This window comes from Nicotiana tabacum, chromosome 15, assembly GCF_000715075.1.
Source record: "Nicotiana tabacum cultivar K326 chromosome 15, ASM71507v2, whole genome shotgun sequence".
Taxonomy (NCBI): domain Eukaryota; kingdom Viridiplantae; phylum Streptophyta; class Magnoliopsida; order Solanales; family Solanaceae; genus Nicotiana; species Nicotiana tabacum.
This window is the reverse complement of record NC_134094.1, coordinates 123,474,522-123,497,692: the sequence shown is the minus strand read 5'-3', so window position 1 is coordinate 123,497,692 and position 23,171 is coordinate 123,474,522. Positions and strand designations below refer to the sequence as shown.

The following is a 23,171-nucleotide window of genomic DNA, read 5'->3' as shown; positions in this document are numbered from 1 at the left end:
TATGAGTCATATTCATTTTAGATCCATTTATCCTTTAATGTGATTTGACCCATAATCCAAAATGGTTTCGATAAAAAAAAATATATTAAGTTTCATATTAGTTTAAAATGATTATCCTATACTACAAAGTTTTGCCTTTTCTGTTATATAATGCACATTCATAATTATTTATACTAAAATAATCTATGCTAAAAAATTCTTATTTTGTTTGTATGCCTCATCTGAGTCATTTTATAACTCTATTAAAGCTATTTTAAAATAACTCGGATGTGGCATACAAATAAGATAAGAATTTTCTAGCATAGATTATTTTAGTATAGAATAATTATGAATGTGTTGTGACAGGAAAGGCAAAATTTTGTAGTATAAGATAATCATTTTAAACTAATGTGGAATTAATATTCTTTTTTATCGAAACTCATTTGGAGTATGGATCAAATCACATTAAATGATACATAGATCTAGAATGGGTATGACCCATATTAGCTTATGTGGCATTTATTTTTGAATTTTTATCATAAAATTTAATGCCATATCATATTTATGGTAGAGATTTGAGGCAAAATGACTTTTAAGTGACAATGATAAAGTTTAGTTAATTTTAAGTGACAAAAAATAGTAGAATGACTTTAGTGAAATTGAAAGATAGTTCAATGACCATCAGTGAAATTAACCCAGTAATTACAAGGGAGTGAGTTAGGGCACTGTTGCCCCTACTATTCCGGTTTTTTTTTTTGGGTTTTCCAACCGGTGTTCGATACCCATATTAGGACCTGACTAAATTCGGATTCGCGACAGGAAGTCCCACATTGGGGGTAAAGCGCTCCCTAACAAAGGTGACTCTACACCCAGAAAGTCCCACATTTGTCCAAATATGGATATCGAACACCCGGATTCGCGCCAGGAAGTCCCACATTGGGGGGTAAAGCGCTCCCTAACAAAGGCGACTCCATACCCAGGGACTCGAACCTAAAACCTTTGGTTAAGGATGATGGAGTAATTACCACTCCACCACAACACTTGTCGGTACTGTTTCGACTTTTGTCAGTTGAACAAATATGCTCAGGTTTAGCAAATTGATCACACGTGCTCAAATTACTAATTATAATAAGGACCGAACTAAGATTATCCCCAAATTTAAGAGGCTATTTTGGTTAAGCACTCGTACTTAAGCTGCCTCATTTTCAAACACAGTTAGCATGCTTATCTAATTTAAATTGTTTTCATATATTTGCTCTAATGAATCGATTTTAAGTTCGGGCAACCAGAATATATATATTTAATAGTAAAAAACGAAACTAATCACCTATGCGTGGTATGAATAGTCAAGGCTCGACTTATAATAAAGCTAGCCACCGAAACAGAAAGAAAATGCAAGTCATTTTTTCTTTATCCTCTTAAAACATGTTATTGTTATACTCGAGAAGAACTGCAGAATTTCTTTTTTTTTTTTGAAGGATAGATACTTTGTATCACGATCCAAATTTTCCATCCGTGTGACGTCGTGACATTACCTAGTTTTTACGACTAGGTAAGCCTAACATTTTGCGAAATAATGAAATAAAAACATAAATTTAACAACTAACTGTAGCAGTAACAACATAATTGGGTACCATGCCGCCTGGCATGTGCAATAACCAACTATTCAAAAATACAAAGAAATTCCAAAACCCGGAACATCATAAGTCACAAGCTACAGAAGGAAATTAGTATCTCTATACACCAGAGTCTAATAACATAAGTAAGGAAGGTAAATGACATAGGAGGGAATAGAGGGGGACTCCGAGGTCTGCGCACGCGACAGATATACCTTGAAATCTCCGTACAGCAACAAGCACTCTCAGCTAGTAGCGGAGCTGATAAGAAGTACCTGGATCTGCACACAAAATATGTGCAGAAGAGTAGCATGAGTACACCACAACGGTACCCAGTAAGTGCCTAGCCTAACCTCGGTCGAGTAGTGACGAGATCAGGTCAGGGCCCTACTGGTATATATAAAGTAAACTAAGACAGAATGAAATATTGCAGTAAAATAAGTACTGAAATTTAACAAAGAATGAAATCATAGCAAGTCAACAGCTCAGTACACTGAAACAACAACAGGGGATCTCCCGAGATACCGTCTCGTAGTCTCAAACGTAAATTTGCAGAGGGATCTCCTAGAATACCGTTCCGTAGTCCCAAAATAAATATGCAAGACAGGGAGATCTCCCGGAATACCGTTCCGTAGTCCTAAAGTAAATATGCAGTACAAGGGGATCTTCCGGAATACGGATCTCCCGGAATACGGTTCCGTAGTCCCAAAGTAAATATGCAGTACAGGGGGATCTCCCGGAATACCGTTCCGTAGTCCCAAAGTAAATATGCAGCTAAACAATAGAATTCAATAGTTACGGCACGAAATTTTACAGTTCAGCCTAAGTACCAGTTAAGGAAAGTCAAGTAAATTCACTAAGCATGCTGCACAGAGTTCACATAAGCAATTAAGACACGTAGACATGTTGTATTAGACTAAACAGGATAGCTACACATATTGGAATAACTCAATTAAGAATGAAAATAGATTAATACTCATTAAAATGGTATAACTCAAAATAAAAGGAAAACAGGTTGCTGCTCAGTAAGAAAATCGGATTTTTCCACAACTAGCCCGTGTACGTACTCGTCACCTCACGTACACGGCACTCACATATCAAAATAGTTCTAAATCTTAAGGGAATTTCCCCCACACAAAGTTAGGCAAGCAACTTATCTCGAACCAAGCTCAATCAATCGGTAACAGTGCCTTTTCCACGAATATCCGACTCTGAATGGCCCAAATCTAGCCAAAAGCAATTACATATTATAAATACAACCATAATAGACTCATCTAATTAATGAAATCAACATTTTAACAAATATTCCGAAATTAACTCAAAAATCGTCTGTGGGGCCCACGTCTCAGAATCAGGTAAAAGTCACAAAATACGAACACTCATTCACTCACGAGTTTAACCATATAAAAATTACTCAAATCCGACCACAAATCCCCTTTTAAAACTCAAAATCTTTGTTGAACAAGTTCTTCCAAATTTTCCCAATTTCAACCTCAAAATCCGAAATTAAATGATGAAACCAACAATAGATTAGTGGAATATAACCATAAAGGAGTTAGGAATCATTACCCAAAAACTTCCTCCGAACATCTCTCTAAATTTCGCCTTCTACCGAGCTCTCAATCAAATTTTGAGTTATGAACCAAAAACCCTCGATTTTGAACTTTAATTCTGCCTAGATATTTTTCCTTAATCGCGATCGCGGAAACACCCTCGCGATCGCGAAGAACAACTTCGTTGGCCCATTATTTTACTCTACGCGAACGTGTAACTCTCCACGCAAACGCGATGAAATAGCTCCTCAGACTTACGCGATCGCGACTAACCTCACGCGATCGCGAAGAACAACACCCAATTCCACTACTGCCTTATTTCTTCTTTGCGAATGCGGCCTATCCCATGCGTACGCGATGCATAAACTGACGAACCTACACGATCGCGTCCCATTCTTGGAGAATGCGAAGAGATAACCCATCTGGTCTCCCAATTACTCTAGAAGGAAACCAGCTGCAGAACACCAGCAAAAACTGCCAACTCCTTAAATCCAAAAATGACCCATTGAGCATCCGAAACACGCCTGAGGCCCACGGGACCCCAACCAAATATACCAACCAATCCTAAAATACCATACGAACTTAGTCGAGCCCTCAAATCACATCAAACAACTCTAAAAATCGCGAATCACCCTCCAATTCAAATCTTAAGAACTTGAAACTTTAACATTCTACAACCGATGCCGAAACCGACCAAACCACGCCCGATTGACCCCAAATTTTACACACAAGTCATATTCAACATTACGGACCTACTCCAACTTCCGAAATCGAAATCCGACTCCGATATTAAAAAGTCTAATACCGGTTAAAATCTTCAAAAAATTGACGTTCGCCATTTCAAGCCTAAATAAGCTATGGACCTCCAAACACAATCTGGACACGCCCCTAAGTCCAAAATCACCTAACGGAGTTAACGGAACTGACAGAATTCCATTCTGGAGTCGTCTTCACACATTTTCGACTACGGTCCAAATCCTAAGGCTTAAACCTCCATTTAGGGACTATGTGTCCCAAAACACTCCAAAACCCAAAACGAAACCTCCCGACAAGTCATAATAGCAGAAATAGATATGGGAGAAGCAGTAAATAGGGGATCAGGGCTTTTACTCTCAAAACGACCGGCCGGGTCGTTACATATTCCCTCTCTTAAAAAAATCGTGCGTCCTCGAACGAGCATAGAGACATACCTGAAGTGGTGAAAAGATGTGGATAACGGCTGCGCATATCCTGCTCGGTCTCCCAAGTCGCCTCCTCGACCGGCTGTCCCCTCCATTGAACCTTCACAGAAGCAATGTTCTTTGACCTTAGCTTTCCGACCTGCCTGTCTAAAATAGCCACTGGCTCCTCAACATAAGATAGATCCTTGTCCAATTGGACTGAGCTGAAATCCAATACATGAGCCGGATAACCATGATACTGTCGAAGCATAGAAACGTGAAATACCGGATGAACTCCTGCTAGGCTGGGAGGTAAGGCAAGCTCGTAAGCAACTTCCTCTACTCACCGCAACACCTCAAAGGGACCAATAAACCTTGGGCTCAGCTTGCCCCTCCTTTTGAACCTCATAACGCCCTTCATAGGCGAAACCCGGAGCAAGACCCGCTCTCCAATCATGAATGCAACATCGCGGACTTTCCGATGCGCATAACTCTTCTGTCTGGACTGGGCTATGCGAAGTCTATCCTGAATCACCTTACCCTTCTCCAAGGCATCCTGAACCAAGTCTGTACAATAATCTAGCCTCGCCCGGCTCAAACCATCCCACTGGGGACCGACACCGCCTACCATACAGAGCCTCATTCGGTTCCATCTGAATGCTGGATTGATAACTGTTGTTGTAGGCAAACTCTGCAAGTGGCAAAAACTGGTCCCAAGCACCCCCAAAATCTACCACACAAGCGCGGAGCATATCCTTCAATATCTGAATAGTGCGCTCGGACTGTCCGTCCGTCTGAGAGTGGAATGTTGTGCTCAACTCAACCCGAGTACCCAACTCTTGCTGTACAGCCCTCCAGAACTGTGATGTAAGCTACGTACCTCGGTCAGAGATGATAGATACCGGTACGCCATGAAGCTTGACAATCTCGCGAATATAAATTCGAGCTAGCTGCTCGGAAGAATAGGTAGTCATCATAGGAATGAAATGAGCTGACTTGGTCAGCCTGTCCACAATCACCCAAACTGCATCAAACTTCCGCTGAGTCTGTGGGAGACCAACAACAAAGTCCATAGTGATCTTCTCCCATTTTCACTCCGGAATCTCTATCTTCTGAAGCAACCCACTCGGTCGTCGATGCTCATAGTTCACATGTTGGCAATTTAGACATCTAGCCACATACTCTACTATGTCTTTCTTCATCCTCCTCCACTAATAATGTTGCCTCAAGTCCTGATACATCTTTGCGGCACCCGGATGAATGGAGTATCGCGAGCTGTGAGCCTCCTGAAGAATCAACTCACGCAAACCATCTACATTGGGCACACATAGCCTGCCCTGCATTCTCAATGCACCATCATCTCTAATAGTGACCTCCTTAACATCACCGTGCTGGACCGTGTCCTTAAGGACAAGCAGATGGGGGTCATCATACTAATGCTCCCTGATACGATCATAAAGGGAAGACCGAGAGACCACACAAGCCAATACTCAACTCGGCTCAGAAATATCCAATCTCACAAACTGGCTGGCTAAGGCATGAACATCCAATGCACGGGCCTCTCTGCTGCTGGTAGATATGCTAAACTCCCCAAACTCTCTGCCTGGCGACTCAAAGCATCGGCCACCACATTGGCCTTCCTAGGGTGGTACAAAATGGTGATATCATAATCCTTAAGTAGCTCCAACCACCTCCGCTGAAGCAAGTTAAGATCTTTTTGCTTAAACAGATGCTGCAAACTCCGATGATCGGTGTAAATCTCACAAGGAACACTGTACAAATAATGCCGCCAAATCTTCAAGGCATGAACAATAGTTGCTAACTCAAGGTCATGGACCGGATAGTTCTTTTCATGCACCTTCAGCTATCTGGACGAGTAGGCAATCACCCTATCGTCCTGCATCAACACCGCGCTAAGACCAATCCGCGATGCATCATAATATATAGTATAAGACCCCGAACCTGTAGGCAATACCAATACTAGGGATGTAGTCAAAGCTGTCTTGAACTTCTGAAATCTCTCCTCACATTCCTCTATCCACCTGAACGGAGCACCCTTCTGGATCAGCCTGGTCATAGGTGTTGTAGAAGATGAGAATCCCTCAACGAACCGACGGTAATATCCCGCCAAACCAAGAAAACTCCGAATCTCCGTAGCTGAGGACGGTCTGGGCCAACTCTGCACTGCTTCAATCTTCTTCGGATCCACCTGGATCCCATCACTCGATACTATATGACCCAAGAATGCCACTAAGTCTAGCCAAAACTCACACTTTAAATTTTTTGCATATAACTTCTTTTCTCTCAAGGTCTAAAGCGTAGTCCTCAGGTGTTGCTCATGATCTTCCCAAGTCCGGGAGTACACCAGAATGTCGTCAATAAACACAATGATGAATGAGTCAAGATAAGGTCGGAACACACTGTGCATCAAGTGCATAAAAGTTGTTGGGGCATTGGTCAGCCCAAAAGACATAACAAGAAACTCATAGTGACCATATCTGGTCCTGAAAGCAGTCTTCAGGATATTTGGCTCCCGAATCTTCAACTGATGATATCCTGAACGTAAGTCAATCTTGGAAAACACTCTGCCACACTGTAACTGATCAAATAAGTCATCAATACGAGGCAATGGATACATGTTCTTCACTGTGACTTTGTTCAACTGGCGGTAATCAATACACATCCGCATAGAACTATCCTTCTTCTTCACAAATAAGACAGGAACACCCCAAGATGACACACTGGGCCGAATGAAGCCCTTATCAAGCAACTCCTGTAACTGCTCCTTCAGCTCCTTTAATTCAGGAGGAGCCATATGATATGGAGGAATAGAGATGGGCTGAGTGCCTGGCAACAAATCAATGACAAAATCAATATCTCTGTCGGGCGGCATGCCCAGAAGATCAGCTGGAAATACATCTGGAAAGTCCCTCACTGTTGGGACTGACTCAACTGTAGGGGTATCAATACTGACATCTCTCACATAAGCTAGATACGCGTCACACCCCTTCTCAACCATTCGTTGAGCTTTAAGAAATGAAATAACTATGTTGGGAGTATACTCTAAGGTACCTCTCCACTCTAATCGCGGTAAACCTAGCATAGCCAGCGTCACAGTTTTAGCATGAAAATCAAGAATAGCATAATGGGGCGACAACTAGTCCATGCCCAAAATAATATCAAAGTCCACCATGCTGAGCAATAATAAATCGGCTCTGGTCTCAAAACTACTAAGAGCAATCAAAGACGACCGATACACGCGGTCCACAACAAGAGAATCTCCCACATGAGTAGACACATAAACATGGGAACTCAAAGAATCCCGTGATACGCCCAAATATGGGGCAAAATTAGAGGACACATAAGAAAATGTAGAGCCTGGGTCAAATAATACCGACGCATCTCTATGACAGACTGGAACAATACATGTAATGATAGAATCAAAAGCAACTGCCTCTGTACAAGCAGGAAGGGCATAATATCTAGCCTGCCTCCCTCTCTAGGGCGACCTCTACCTCCCCGACCTCCACATCGGGCTGGCTGAGCAGGTGAGGTGGCAGCTGGTGCTGTAATCATATCCTGAGGACCCGGTGGAGCATGCTGTGGCTGAAAGGTCTGTGGAGGTGCACCCTTCCTCAAAACAAGCTCTGGGAGGGCATGGCTGCTTTGGTTGGCTCGGGCCAGGTCTGCTGGACTGGCCGCTAGGAACACCCCGTGCATGAGGCACACTAGATACTAGCGATGCATAATAAGGCTCTTGGGGCCTAGAAGGAGATGGAACACCGTTGGCGGCTGGAAGAGCTGAATGAACGGGGCGGCTCATATGACCCCTACCGTGGCGAGCTGCTGGGGCACGAGCTCCAGAATAATAACCAGTCTCTCGAGACCTCTTGGTATCTCTCTCCTTTCTATCCCGGGCAAGCATGCCCTCCAATCTCCTAACAATACTCACAACCTGCTGATAAGAAATATCCATCTCCAACTCCCTGGCCATACTAATCCAGATGCTAGGGTGGAGTCCCTCAATAAACCGCTGAACCCTCTCTCAAACTATGGCAACCAAGGCCGGTGCATGTTGGGTCAAATAACTGAAACGGACTGCATACTCTGACACCGTCATAGCACTCTGGCGCAGCTTCTCAAACTCCGCGCGCCATAAGTCTCTGAGGCTCTAAGGGACATACTCTCTCAAAAACATGTCCGAGAACTGAGTCCATGTAAGTGAAGCTGCCTCAGCCGGACTACTCAACTCATAAGCATGCCACCACTGATAGGCTACTCCTCTAAGCTGGAATGTAGTAAAAGAAACCCCGCTTGTCTCCGCTATGCCCATAGTACGGAGAATACGATGATATTCCTCCAGAAAACCCTGAGCATCATCTGTAGCCAATCCGCTGAAGGTAGGTGGGTGGCACTTCTTGTACCTCTCAAGTCTGAGCTGCTCCACCTCAGAAGTTGTTGCCCTAGCCTCGGGCTGAGTTAGAGCTACCGGCTGCATTGGTATAATCTCTGGAACCTGGTCGACCTGAACCCGCTGCTCTGGAGTACCAGCGACGGGAGTCTGTGCTCCTCCCCAGGCCTGAGATGTGGCAGGACCAAGTGGAATCAAACCAGCCTGAGCTAAAGTGCTGAACATGCTTAGAAACTGGGCTAGAGTCTCCTAGAGAGCTGGTGCAGAAACACGTACCTCAGGTGTCTGCCCTCCAGTTGGAGCTACTAGGGGCTCCTCTGTAGCAGCTCGTGCGGGTGCCCTGGCTGCACCACGTGGACGTCCTCGGCCTCTACCCCGGTCTCGGTCCCGGTCCCGGCCTCTACCGGCTCTAGCAGGGGGAGCGGGTTCCTGGTCATCAGATCCGCATGTACGTGTCCTCACCATCTGTGAGAGGATAGAATACAGAAGTTTAGAATTTCGAAGTCAACAATTTCGCACGACAAGGAATCAAAGAAGTGATATTTTTCCTAACAGTTCCATAGCCTCCCGAAGATAAATACAGACGTCTCTGTACCGATCCGCGAGACTCTACTAAACTTGCTTGTGACTCATGACACCAATGAACCTAGGGCTCTGATACCAACTGTCACGACCCAATTTTCCCTCCGTATGACGTCGTGACGGCACCTAGTCTCTACGACTAGGTAAGCCTAATATTTTGCGGAATAATAAAATAAAAACATAAATTTAACAACTAACTGAAGCAGTAACAACATAACTGGGTACCATGTCTCCTAACATGTGCAATAACCAACTATTCAAATATACACAGAAATCCCAAAACCCGAAATATCATAAGTCACAGGCTACAGAAGGAAACTAGTATCTCTATACACCAGAGTCTAATAACAGAAGTAAGGAAGGTAAATGACATAGGAGGGAATAGAGGGGGACTCCGAGGTCTGCGGACGAGACAGATATACCTTGAAGTGTCCGTATAGCAACAAGCGCTCTCAGCTAGTAGCGGGGCTGATAAGAATTACCTGGATCTGCACACAAAATATGTGCATAAGAGTAGCATGAGTACACCACAACGGTACCCAGTAAGTGCCTAGCCTAACCTCGGTCGAGTAGTGACGAGATCAGCTCAGGGCCCTACTGGTATATATAAAGTAAACTAAGACAGAATGAAATATTGCAGTAAAATAAGTACTGAAATTTAACAAAGAATGAAATCAGAGCAAGTCAACAGCTCAGTACACTAAAACAACAACAACAGGGGATCTCCCGAGATACCGTCTCGTAGTCCCAAACATAAATGTGCAGGGGGATCTCCCAGAATACCGTTCTGTAATCCCAAAGTAAATATGCAAGACAGGGGGGATCTCCCGGAATATCGTTCCGTAGTCCCAAAGTAAATATGCAGTACCGGGGGATCTCCCGGAATACCGTTCCGTAGTCCTAAAGTAAATATGAAGTACAGGGGGATCTCCTGGAATACCATTCCGTAGTCCCAAAGTAAATATGCAACTAAACAATAGAATTTAATAGTTACGGCACGAAATTCTACATTTCAACCTAAGTACATGTTAAGGAAGCAGGAAATTCACTAAGCATGCTGCATAGAGTTCACATAAGCAGTTAAGACACGTAGACATGCTGTATTAGACTAAACAGGATAGCTACACATATTGGAATAACTCAATTAAGAATGAAAATAGATTAATACTCATTAAAATGGTATACCTCAAAATAAAAGGAAAACAGATTGCTGCTCAGTAAGAAAATTGGGATTTTCCACAACTAGCTAGTGTACGTACTCGTCACCTCACGTACACGGCGCTCACATATCACAATAGTTCCAAATCTTAAGGGAATTTCCCCCACACAAAATTAGGCAAGCCACTTACCTCGAACCAAGCTCAATCAATCGGTAACAATGCCTTTTCAACGAATATCCGACACCGAATGGCCCAAATCTAGCCAAAAGTAATTACATATCATAAATACAACCGCAATAGACTCATCTAATTAATGAAATCAACACTTTAACAAAAATTCCGATATTAACTCAAAAATCGCCGTGGGCCCACATCTCGGAATCGTTCTAAAAGTTACAAAATACGAACAACCATTCACTCACGAGTCTAACCATATAAAAATTACTCAAATCCGATCACAAATCCCCTTTTAAAACTCGAAATCTTTGTTGAAGAAGTTCTTCTAAATTTTCCCAATTTCAACCCCAAAATCCGAAATTAAATGATGAAATCAACCATAGATTAGTAAAGGAGTTAGGAATCATTACCCAAAAACTTCCTCCGAAAATCTCTCCAAATTTCGCCTTCTATCGAGCTCTCAATCAAATTTTGAGTTATGAACCAAACACCCTCGATTTTGAACTTAATTCTGCCCAGATATTTACCTTAATCGCGATCGCGGAAACACCCCCGCGATCGCGAAGAACAACTTCGCTGCCCCATTATTTTACTCTACGCGAACACGTAACTCTCCACGCGAACGCGATAAAATAGCTCCTCAGACTTACCTCACGCGATCGCGAAGAACAACACCCAATTCTACTGTTGCCTTATTTCTTTTTCACGAACGCGGCCTAGCCCACGCGTTCGCGATGCATAACCTGACGAACCTACGCGATCGCATACCGTTCTTGGCGAATGCGAAGAGATAACCCAGCTGGTCTCCCAATTACTCTAGGCGATCGCGAGCCTTCTCACGCGATCGCGATGAAGGAAATCAGCTGTAGAACACCAGCAAAACCTGCCAATTCCTTAAGTCCAAAAATGACCCGTTGAGCATCTGAAATACGCCCGAGGCCCCCGGGACCCCAACTAAACATACCGACCAATCCTAAAAAACCATACGAACTTAGTAGAGCCCTCAAATCACATCAAACAACGCTAAAAATCGTGAATCACCCTCCAATTCAAATCATAAGAACTTGAAACTTTAACATTCTACAACCGATGCCGAAATCGACCAAACCACGCCCGATTGACCCCAAATTTTGCACACAAGTCATATTCAACATTATGGACCTACTCCAACTTCCGAAATCGGAATCCGACCCCGATATCAAAAAGTCCACTACCGGTCAAAATCTTCAAAAAAATCGACTTTCGCCATTGCAAGCCTAAATAAGCTATGGACCTCCAAAACATAATCCGGACACGCCCTTAAGTTCAAAATCACCTAACGGAGCTAACGGAACCAACGGAATTTCATTCCGGAGTCGTCTTCATACAGTTCCGACTACTGTCCAAATCCTAAGGCTTAAACCTCCATTTAGGGACTATGTGTCCCAAAACACTCCAAAACCCAAACGAAACCTTCCAGCAAGTCACAATAGCAGAAATAGATATGGGAGAAGCAGTAAATAGGGGATCGTGACTATTACTCTCAAAACGACCGACTGGGTCGTTACACTTTAACCTCCGCAAATGCTCAAAATTATACTCTCCTTGCAAAAGCATAATTTCTGACTTCATCGTGTCCTAGAGACATATTTGCATAACTTTTTGTCGCACGACATCCATTTACAAAAGAGATACTATAACATGCCATGAAACGTAGATTTACTAATTTCCTGCAACTTACACGATGATCTTTTGGTTCCACATAGTACAGTATGTTATACTAGCCCACGCTATCGCGTATCGTTCTTGGCGAATGCGAAAAGATAAACCAGTTGGTCTCCCAATTACTCTACGCGATCACGAGCCTTCTCACGCGATCGCGATGAAGGAAACCAGCTGCAGAACACCAGCAAAACCTGCCAACTCCTTAAGTCCAAAAATGACCCGTTGAGCATCTGAAACACGCCCGAGGCCCCGGGACCCTAACCAAACATACTGACCAATCCTAAAACACCATACGAACTTAGTCGAGCCCTCAAATCACATCAAACAACGCTAAAAATTGTGAATAGCCCTTTAATTCAAATCTTAAGAACTTGAAACTTCAACATTCTACAACTGATGCCGAAACCGACCAAATCACGCCCGATTGAACCCAAATTTTGCACACAAGTCATATTCAACATTATGGACCTACTCCAACTTCCGAAATCGGAATCCGACCCCGATATCAAAAAGTCCACTACCGGTCAAAATCTTCAAAAAAATCGGCTTTCGCCATTGCAAGCCTAAATAAGCTACGGGCCTCCAAAGCATAATCCGGACACGCCCCTAAGTCCAAAATTACCTAACGGGGCTAACGAAACCAAAGGAATTTTATTCCGAAGTCGTCTTCATACAGTTCCGACTACGGTCCAAATCCTAAGGCTTAAACCTCCATTTAGGGATTATGTGTCCCAAAACACTCCAAAACCCAAACGAAACCTCCCAACAAGTCACAATAGCAGAAATAGATATGGGAGAAGCAGTAAATAGGGGATCGTGACTATTACTCTCAAAATGACCAACCGGGTCGTTACACTTTGACCTCCGCAAATGCTCAAAATTATACTCTCCTTGCAAAAGCATAATTTCTGACTTCATCGTGTCCTAGAGACATATTTGCATAACTTTTTGTCGCACGACATCCATTTACAAAAGAGATACTATAACATGCCATGAAAACGTAGATTTACTAATTTCTTGCAACTTCCAAACTACTTCTACTTGGTAAAAATAGCACGGGCTAGCCAGTTTTCGGACTGGTCATTCAAAAATAGCTAGCGTTTGCAAAGTCATTGAAAAACAGCCACTATTTTGTTGCAACACGAAAAGTCCCAACATAATATACTGGAGATCGGTGCACTTGTGTATGAAGTTCTAGCATAATATACTGGAGATCGGTGCACTTGTGTATGAACTTACAGCATATTATGTTGGACCGGTATATTATACTGGAACTCCAGTATATTATGCTGGAAGTCCAGTATACTTATGCTGGAATTCTAGTATAATATACTAGAATATTTTTCGGATTTTGAACAGTGTTTTCGTTCAAATTTATCTTTACATGAAAAGTGACTAAATTTCGATTACTTTTGAAATTGTGGCTATTTTTGAATGATCACTTGTAAATCTAGCTATTTTTGAATTTCTCCATTCTACTTGCTATGATCCGGCGGATTAGCTGAGTCTGCTAATTTTGGGTTGTATTAGCCGAAATATAGTGGTACACTCCCAAAAATGTAGTAATGATGCAACCTGCATGGAAAGAAGACTACCACCAATCCTACCGCCCGTCCAGTTTTTTGTAGAGCTGAAAATATTATGTACAGTCAATTGGGTAATAGTGGTTAACAAGAAGATAGTATCTAGAGCTACATGTCCTAGCATTTTAGTCTAAATTTCTTCATTCTCAGAAATATTCAAGCGGAGAGACCTTAGGAAAGTGGAGTGGTTTTACTTCTATTTTCATTGTGAATACCACTTCGACATTTCACGCGAACTGACGGTTCTGGTGGACATTATAGATAATTACTCAAATTACAGGAATTTATGTAACACAGCAGACAGAATTACATATTTAAAAGTGTTTCTTACGACTCAGTTCCTCAGATTTGAGCGATCATGTAGAGGGTGTGTTAGATTATTTTAACAAAATCAAGTTCAACGCGACAGTAACACCAATATCCAAGAACATGTGTCAACAGTTGTTCTCTCTATATCCACACAGCTCAAACTTTGAGGGCACTTCTTTCTGGGAAAGAAATGCCGTTTCTATGTCGCAAATAGTTTCAATATAGTAATCCAATTATTTTCTTACTCAATTTGCGCTCTAGGAGCTTCCATGCTAAGTTAAACGCATCTTAGGATCATCATGGGCTGGTCCATTTGCTTCTTCTGGTTTCATGCTCATATTCAGAAATTTGGGGGTTTGATCACTACACAATGAGAATCACGTGAGGTGACAAAACATCTCATTGTCACATACCTGTTTCATTTTTGGTGGAGAGCAACCTTCCTGGTTCTCATCTTTTTAGTCCATCTAAAATGTTCACAACTAGGATGTTTTCTTTCTTATACTGATCGTTCCCCAACAAAGTAGAAAAAGCTATGGCTTACAATTGATGTTACAGCAGAAACACGAATAAGCCTCACCACTTCAACCTAAAGCAAGAACTCTAACCAACTTCGCCTTCAAGTCCAGCAACAAGATCCTGCACTGCCAAAATCGTCATGAATTTTGGACCCATCCCTCTACAAAAAGTAGTTACATTTCTCACTGTTGAGATTGAATAGAAAAGGCATAAAGGCATGTAGGTGCTACCCACATTCGACATGCAAACACCCAGTGAAACCCAATATAGAGAACTTTTGTCTTCCTCAATAATATTTCAGGGTACTCCTCATAGCTTAGAAGGAAGAAATGGGAAGTGAAGGCTTCTTTTGTCATTTTCCAAAAGCAATTTAAGACGCATTAAATGGAAAAGATGATACTACTAGAAACTCAAAATTAGATCTCGTCACTTCCCAACTTTTGCTCTTCCTGTGTCTTTCATTTCTGTAATTCTGTGTATCCGTCCCTCGCAGATGGAGTAACGATTCACTATCTTTTCCATTTTTCCAGTTCCTTTCCCTACTCACCCATCCATATGCTTTCTATATCTTCATTTTTTCCAACATATACTGTTATAACTGCAACAATTCAATGGACCAGAAAGAAAGCATAATAGAGTGATAGCAAATCAATACCTTATTCTGCCACATGGATTTTGCCATTCTCAATATTAGCATCCAAATCCCAGCCCCTGACGCAAGAGAAGATAGCATGATTATATCAATTTGCTGAAAAGGGAAAAGCATGGACGAGACACAAGACAAAAACTACCTCTCTCTAGCTTCCGTCCTCAGCTGTTCAATTTGGTCTTCCAATTCAACACATGCAGATTGGATTTCCATGTTCTTCAAACAAAGCTCTCTCCATTGTATGGACAAAGCATTGAGCTCATATGCAGTATTTTGCTGATCAGTGGCGAAGAAAGATTACCAGACATGAGCAGTACAAGAACAGTGATAAAAGAAAATCAGCAATTTATATACTATAAATAAATGTATGGGGATTTCAACTAGCTGGACAAAGTATATGCATAAAAAAAGAGTACCCTTCTCACAAAAATGGTTTTTTTTTTTAAGAACAACTTCAATTAGAAAATTTCTAATTTCTAATTGGCTTAAGGAAAAGCAATTAGTTAATTTTCAATTTACCACTATATCTCCTATAAGTAAACTCGTCCTTTGCAAGAGTTAATTAGAAAATTTCATAGTATCCTCAGTTAACAGTTTACCAATGATGAGGAATATAAGATAAATAAACTAAAATTCAATGATAGACTATTGTTCTTTAGCAAAAGTAATGAATGATTGGCTAAACATAAAAATATCACTTTTTGGGCTTACTTTCGAAGAATAAAATCTTGCTAAAAGACACTGCAGCAACGTACTTACAAGATATTCATACTTAACTGATACATAAGGTAAGGACTGAAATGATAGATAAAATTGGTTAATCGTGAAAAAGGAATAAGATCAATGTCAAAAAAATTAGAATACAAAGAGAAAAACAGATATGCTTATTCAAACATATTTTATTAGAGAAACAAAGCTAAAAAGCAAAATCTTCAAAGGACTATGACTAATGAATCTTATTTTATATAGTAGGAGTAACCAAAATGAGAACAAAAGAAAAAGGGCCTAAAGTTTTTATTTCTTCCTTTTATACTTTAAAAAGCTAACAGAACCTCCATATTTGATTCGCGGATGCTGTTAAAGTAGGCACTTTTTAAACAACAGAAAGATAGTTCAGTACCTGAAAAAAAAGTCCAAAGGGTTAAATACAGTTCATACTTTTTTATGGTCTTTCTACATGCAAGAGAGATTTGTACATGATTTATGAAAAAGTTTCCATCTCTTGCCAAAAGTGAGAGTTTAATGAGGCTTACACAAAGATGACTTCTAATATTCCATAAAATTCAAAGTTATTCGTTTAAACCAATTTCGACAACAAGAATACGTATGTCTCTGTGAATTACAATGCTGTAAACTAGTGCAGAAATTGCTTTTACCTGATGATATTTCCTTTCCCTGTTTACGGTCTCAATCTTTCCATTCAGTTCAACCACTTGTGATTGCATTCTGCAACAAAATAAGTTTCCATGTTCAGCCCCACAAGAGATGCAGGATATCAAGAATAAAATCTGGTATCATGTTCCCCGTGCAAGGAAGAAATGCATACGGTATGGAACTGGTAATTTTTCCGGCATCTCTTCACTGATACTGATTATAAGAAACATTCATTGTTCTCCTTGTCCGGCATTATTACAAACTCAAAGGTGGATTCATAAGCTTTTATGTAACAAGTATATCACAGAAGCCAAATCCTGGGCGACAAAGATTTATCCAACCTATTTTTCTTTTTGTTCCTTCTTTGATGCTATACACCTTGTTAGAAGGTTGGTGGAACTATACAGAGAGAGGAAGAAGGATCTGCACATGGTGTTTATTGACCTAGAGAAAGCGTATGACAAGGTTCCTAGAGAAATTCTCTGGAGATGCCTGGAGGCAAAAGGTGTGTCGGTTCCCTACATTATGGCGATTAAGGACATGTATGATGGGGCTAAGACTCGGGTTAGGACAGTAGAGGAGACTCTGAGCATTTTCCGGTTGTAATGGGGTTACACCAAGGTTCTGCGCTCAGTCCGTTCTTATTCGCCCTGGTGATGAACGCGTTAACACACCATATTCAAGGGGATGTGCCATGGTGCATGTTATTCGCCGATGACATAGTTCTGATTGATGAGTCGCGAGCCGGTGTTAACGAGAGGCTGGAGGTTTGGAGACAGGCTCTTGAGTCTAAGGGTTTCAAGCTGAGCAGGACGAAGACGGAATACCTGGAGTGTAAGTTCAACGCTGAGCCAGGGGAAGAGGGCGTGGATATGAGGCTTGATTCGCAGGTCATCCCGAGTAGAGGCAGCTTCAAGTACATTGGTTCGGTTATCCGGGGGAGGGAGATCGACGAGGATGTCACACACCGTATTGGGGTAGGATGGATGAAGTGGAGGTTAGCATCTGGAGTCCTGTGTGACAAGAGAGTGCCACCGATACTCAAAGGTAAGTTTTATAAAGCGGTGGTTAGACCGGCCATGATGTATGGGGCTGAGTGTTGGCCCGTTAAGAACTCACATATCCAGAAGATGAAAGTAGCAGAAATGAGGATGTTGCGGTGGATGTGCGGGCACACTAGGATAGATAAGATTAGGAATGATGATATCCGGGAGAAGGTGCATGTGGCTCCCATTGATAACAAGATGCGGGAAGCGAGGCTTAGATGGTTCGGACATGTTCAGAGGAGAAGCCCAGATGCTCCGGTACGGAGGTGTAAGCAGCTGGTTGTGGATGGCACGAGAAGAGGTAGAGGGCGACCTAAGAAGCATTGGGGAGAGGTGATCAGGCAGGATATGGCGAGGTTCCAGATTTCCGAGGACATGACACTTGATAGGAAGATGTGGAGGTCGAGTATTAGGGTTGTAGGTTAGGAGGTAGTTGAATCGTGCCTTACTTCGTACCATTGTGGGACTAGCCATGTAGGGTTTTTGTCTAAGATAGCTATTGGCAATGTTGTGGCTTACTATTTCGCTTTTCAGTACATGTCATATTTACTAGCTATCGCTTTTGCTTTGCATCTTTCTTCTAGATTTCATGGTGTTCCTATTTTTCTTATGATTGTTGTGGTGATACTAATATTTACTAATATTGTCTCCCTTTGCTTTGCATCTTTCTTCTAGATTTCATGGTGTTCCTATTTTTCTTATGATTGTTGTGGTGATACTAATATTTACTAATATTGTCTCCCTTTGCTTTGCATCTTTCTTCTGGATTTCATGGTGTTCCTATTTATCCTATGACTGTTGTTGTGATACTAATATTGTTTCCTTTTTGTCATTTTGTCATTTTGTCATTTTGTCTTTTTATTTTTTTGAGCCGAGGGTCTTTCGGAAACAGCCTCTCTACTCCTTCGGGGTAGGAGTAAGGTCTGCGTACACACTACCCTCCCCAGACCCCATTAGTGGGATTTTACTGGGTTGTTGTTGTTGTTGTTCCTTCTTTGATGCAACTTTTTTTTTTCTTTCCCCTACTAAATGAAAAAAGTTCTTTTCTTTCCTATGTCCTGCTTCTGTTGTCAAGGAGACAGGGTGTTGCATGTTTGGATCAAGACTGAACCCAATTTACTCATTACTATCATCATAAGTCATTGCTTCCTCGATCGGTGAAGCCATCAACTTCAGAGAATTGTGCGCTTCCAACAATAATACGCAAAGTGGTCCCAACGAGAAGCGGTCAACCCTTTGAATCTCAACATTGAGGAGTTGGACTAAAACTAGCATTATTGTACATTGGATGCTGAAATTAGTTATTTTAATTGAAATTTGTATATTACAGTACTAAATTCATATATGTCTGGTATTTTTAATCTTCCGTAAATTATGCACTTCACTTCTCTCTTTGCACTTCAAGCCTTGTGGACCTCGTTGTTTTTTATGTTTTCCGCTTTTAAAATCGCTGCACTTTACAAAGTTCATAATGTCGATTACAGAATATCCTATCAAGATACAAGGCACGGAGAGGGGGATGATGCTTTAAAACTAAGTTAAAGCCATATATGAGTTTAGAAACATGATGATGGTAGAGTACGAAGATAACCTGGCAAAAATCGCTTCCAGCCGTTGATTGTACAGCTTCCACACATCTGGACCATGCTTTGACATTAAGTCCAAATTTTCTAGCCTACAATAAAACACGATGAGCTTTTGGGTGAAGAAATAATCAACCATGAAATTTTGAAAAAAAATAGGGATATTCCAACATCATAGTATAATTTGATTCTCAACACACTGCCATCTAAATGATAACATTCCTAATGACAGCTGCAAAAGTAAAATTTGCTATAAAGTAAAACATACTTCATCTTCATCTAACAAGATAAAAGGGCAGCCCGGTGCACTAATGTTAACTATTAATTGCACACACGTTCTGCATGGTCACGGTAATTGAAATTGATATGAAAGAATTCAATAAAATATGACTGCCAATCTGTATACAAAAATATGTTCTTGTTTTGATATGATCCGGATGAGTGATGATGACCACATACGACAGCAATTAATAGTTCACAAAAGCAATCTAACAAGCAGTCTTTTTTTTTTTTTTGTTCTTTATCTTTGATTAAGAAAGACAGCAAACCATTTTCCAAAAGACCCTTTCAATTTTCTTGACTACCTGAATATTATACAAAGTTTTGATGCCACTGAAATTGTCACTAGCCAGCAGATAGGTCAATGAACATGGACACAAATATATAGCAAAATAATCAAAAGAAAATAAGCAGCGGGGAGATAAAATTAAAGCTATCCCCCTTCTTTTATTTTTTCGCTTGAAGTTACAGACTGGGTTCCTTGGGGTTGCAACTATCTCAGACAATAACATTTCCTCGGTTCTAACAGTCATATGGTTAACATGTTTTCACACGAGATAATTCTACATCAGAAAACATCATCAGCAAATCGCTACTCTCTTGCTTCAGAAGATACTGCATTCTCCATAAATTGTGTGAGCAAATCTCCCCCAGAAAGCACACACATTAAATCACTAAAATATACTACTGAACCCCTCAAATCGATTATTGCCGACGCCAAGAGAGAACAGATAGAAATCTATATTTTTTATATCTTATTTATACACTTCAATTTCTAAACTACGGAAGAAATGTGAAATGTATATAGGTTTAATAGAAGTAAAAAGAGAAGTTCTATTCAGATTCAAACACAGTAATTTAAGTCTCACAAGGAAAGGAAAGCCAATGTCATATATTCCTTTGATTCCTCTGCCTCATATTCAATTAGCCACAAGATTTCAAGCACAACTAGTTCTTGAAGCAGAATCTAATTTGGAAATCTTTCCTTCAAATCCAGCAGTGATTTCGTTTTCTCACACCACTGTCCATTATCTAATCATCTCATGCATTGTTGCGACATCATGTTTAATAGACCGTGTAGTTTAAAGACTTCAGAAAACTTAATTTACAGAAATTTTCTTCTGATGAATACAAGTATAAATACATGCATCATTGTTATAACTAATACCAAGTAATCATAACTCACACCAATCTGAACCAAAAAATTGGACAAAGACGTTTTTTTTTTGTTGTAGACAATCCAGACAGAAAAAGAGCTACAAATTGAAGTTCTATTAATGTACATCTAAAGAAGGGCCCTGCAAACTACCCCCCGCAGGAAGGATATCTAGCTCCTCACTGATTACATGTGTGCTACCTGATTACTTGATGCTGCAGTAAACGTTGAGCTTTTTGAAGTGCTTGCTTCCATGCAGTTTCATCATTCCGTTTATTCACAGGTGGCACTTCAAGTCCATATCTTGAAGTATTAATTTGTACCGGAGGCTTTCCAGCTCTCACCCGCTCATATTCCCTTGCAAGCATCGGGTGATTCTAAACACCAATTCAGCATTTAGACAAAAAACAAACATGGCCTCAGCAAGCGGTCACCATATGATTCACAAGTAAAAATCATATAGCAGCTTTTATTTCTTTAAAAAAGTAAAGTAAAATTGGAGTAAGCTAAGTCCATGACTTTGGGAAAGAAAGGCAAAACTAGAGTCTCCAGAATCTAGACAACCCAAGGGTGTTCCCTAGTGGTCGATGAAGCGAGTGGAGAACCATGAGGTCTCAACTTTGAATCCCACCGAAGACAAAAAAAAGTAGGTGATTTCTTCCTATCTACCTAAGCCTTGGTTGGCAAAGTTACCCGGTATTTATAAAGGTGGAAGGTAGCAGGTATCCGGTGGAATTTAATATTTTCTTTTAAGATACATTAGATACTCTAATACCACAGGTTCTTTACATCTCAAACTTATTCCTACACCGATTTACAAAAACCAGATAGACCTAACTGGGAAGGAATGGCGTCAGTTGGCAAAAAAAATTACATTGTATGAGCAAATGTGAGCTGTCTAATAACTAATTAGTATATTAGTTAGTGAATAATTAGTTACATGTAATGGCCTTTGTATACACGCTACTTGTACAGTATTATTCTTTTCTCCTCTTCTGCTTTCATTGTGTTCCGTTATTCGCCAAGTTTGCATGGACAAAAGTATACATGGATTCAGAAACCCTAGAAAATCACAACTACTGAAATTTGAACAGCAGAAACACATGTAACTATTCGAAAGCGGAAGGGGGAGAGAAACTAAACCTCGAAATTGAACTTCGGAAGAGGAGGAAGGTCTTTGAGAAAATCTGAGGGCTTTTTGGAGCTGCGGCGCATCTCTTCTTCAACCAAACGGTCTACTTCTTCTTTCATTTTGGGGTCACCATACTCGTCATCAATATATGGCAACGCATCAATCACTTCTGCAGTTGTAGTCACCGCCGGTCGAGATTCCGGCGGCGCCTCTATCATCAAAACGTCGCCGTTTATCGTCGCCATTTTTTGCTCTTAGCTTCTCAGGGAGACCGACCTTAGTGAGGGGGACGATGGTGATGGCTCAAGTAACTCCTTTTAAAGTCCTTTTGTCATTACCGATTTTACCCTTGAGTAAATCTCCGACCCCGTAGCGCCTTTTGTATCGTCTTTCCGATCGTAATCTTACGGCAATATTTGTCCCCAATTTCTTTTTTTTTTTTTGGGAGGATCAAATTTTCATTCATATTAAAAAGTTAATAAAATTATAATTTTATCATAACCAATCGTAAAATAAACTATCTCAAATTTAATTTTAATTAAATATTCTTTTTTCCTCGTACCAAAACGAATCCTAAAAGCTAAAGTTGTCTACCTTCTTTTTTTCTTTTTCCTTTCGAAGTTCAAATTCATAAGTTTTATATCACGGAGATCACGCGCACTTTGAGTTAACGGAAATATATTTTTTCTTTGGTTGGGATTAAGATATTATGATTTTTCTCTTTTTCCCCATATCCAAGTTTAATTAATTAAGGATTAACAATGCAAGAGGGAAAAGTGAGAATATATAGCCAGCAAATAGTTTACGGTATGTCAATTGCTTAGCAAACACGTTTTTACCACATTATTGAAAGGAAGTGTATTTAAGAATTCTGTAGATATATATTGTTGTTGATTACTATATAGAGCAATAATTATTTTAGAAAATAAAAAGAGACAAGGAAAGCTCTATCTAAAATCATTTTCAAATAAGGCTGCTAGTTGCCTGTCTTTGTCGCAAACCATAAAAAATCAACATTATATATAGTACTAGGTTACTCCGCCTATGAGAGTTTGGAATAAAAGGGATGGTCCCAAAAGTCGGATAATAGAAGTGTTGCGGTAGTTAATTAATGCAAGTGGTGAAATAAATGAAGTAAGAAAAATATAAAAATGTCACATATGAGATTTGAACATGTACATATCTCTCGAGGAGATTCA

The 23,171-nt window shown here is 40.7% G+C and overlaps 1 protein-coding gene across 8 annotated transcripts; it reads right to left on the bottom strand.

Annotated features, from left to right (window-relative positions):
* Positions 1 to 1,767: 1,767 nt before the first annotated feature.
* On the bottom strand, positions 1,768 to 22,323 carry LOC107763847 (pre-mRNA-splicing factor SPF27 homolog). Of its 8 annotated transcripts, none has more exons than XR_012699443.1 (8): positions 21,984 to 22,323; positions 21,042 to 21,217; positions 19,414 to 19,497; positions 16,779 to 16,848; positions 15,545 to 15,678; positions 15,409 to 15,464; positions 9,724 to 9,789; positions 1,784 to 1,876 (listed from the first exon to the last, which is right to left on the bottom strand). XR_012699443.1 is itself a non-coding variant. In XM_075231229.1 (7 exons), the coding sequence occupies exons 1-6, from the start codon at positions 22,215 to 22,217 to the stop codon at positions 15,410 to 15,412; spliced, it is 753 nt and encodes a 250-aa protein (XP_075087330.1). In that variant the 5' UTR covers positions 22,218 to 22,323; the 3' UTR covers positions 1,768 to 1,876; position 15,409. The 8 variants fall into 8 exon arrangements, 6 of the variants coding, with proteins under 6 accessions (XP_075087330.1, XP_016437839.1, XP_016437837.1 ...); XR_012699444.1 differs by lacking the exon at positions 1,784 to 1,876 and adding an exon at positions 8,996 to 9,184; XM_075231229.1 differs by lacking the exon at positions 9,724 to 9,789 and having other exon boundaries at positions 1,768 to 1,876.
* Positions 22,324 to 23,171: the final 848 nt, after the last annotated feature.

Excerpts from the sequence above, each read along its gene's own strand:
- LOC107763847 (XM_075231229.1), bottom strand. The coding sequence starts at position 22,217 with ATGGCGACGATAAACGGCGACGTTTTGATGATAGAGGCGCCGCCGGAA. Across the intron at positions 21,218-21,983 it reads TTCCGAAGTTCAATTTCGAG|AATCACCCGATGCTTGCAAG; the intron begins GTTTAGTTTCTC and ends ATTGGTGTTTAG. Across the intron at positions 16,849-19,413 it reads CTGGAAGCGATTTTTGCCAG|AATGCAATCACAAGTGGTTG; the intron begins GTTATCTTCGTA and ends ATTTTGTTGCAG.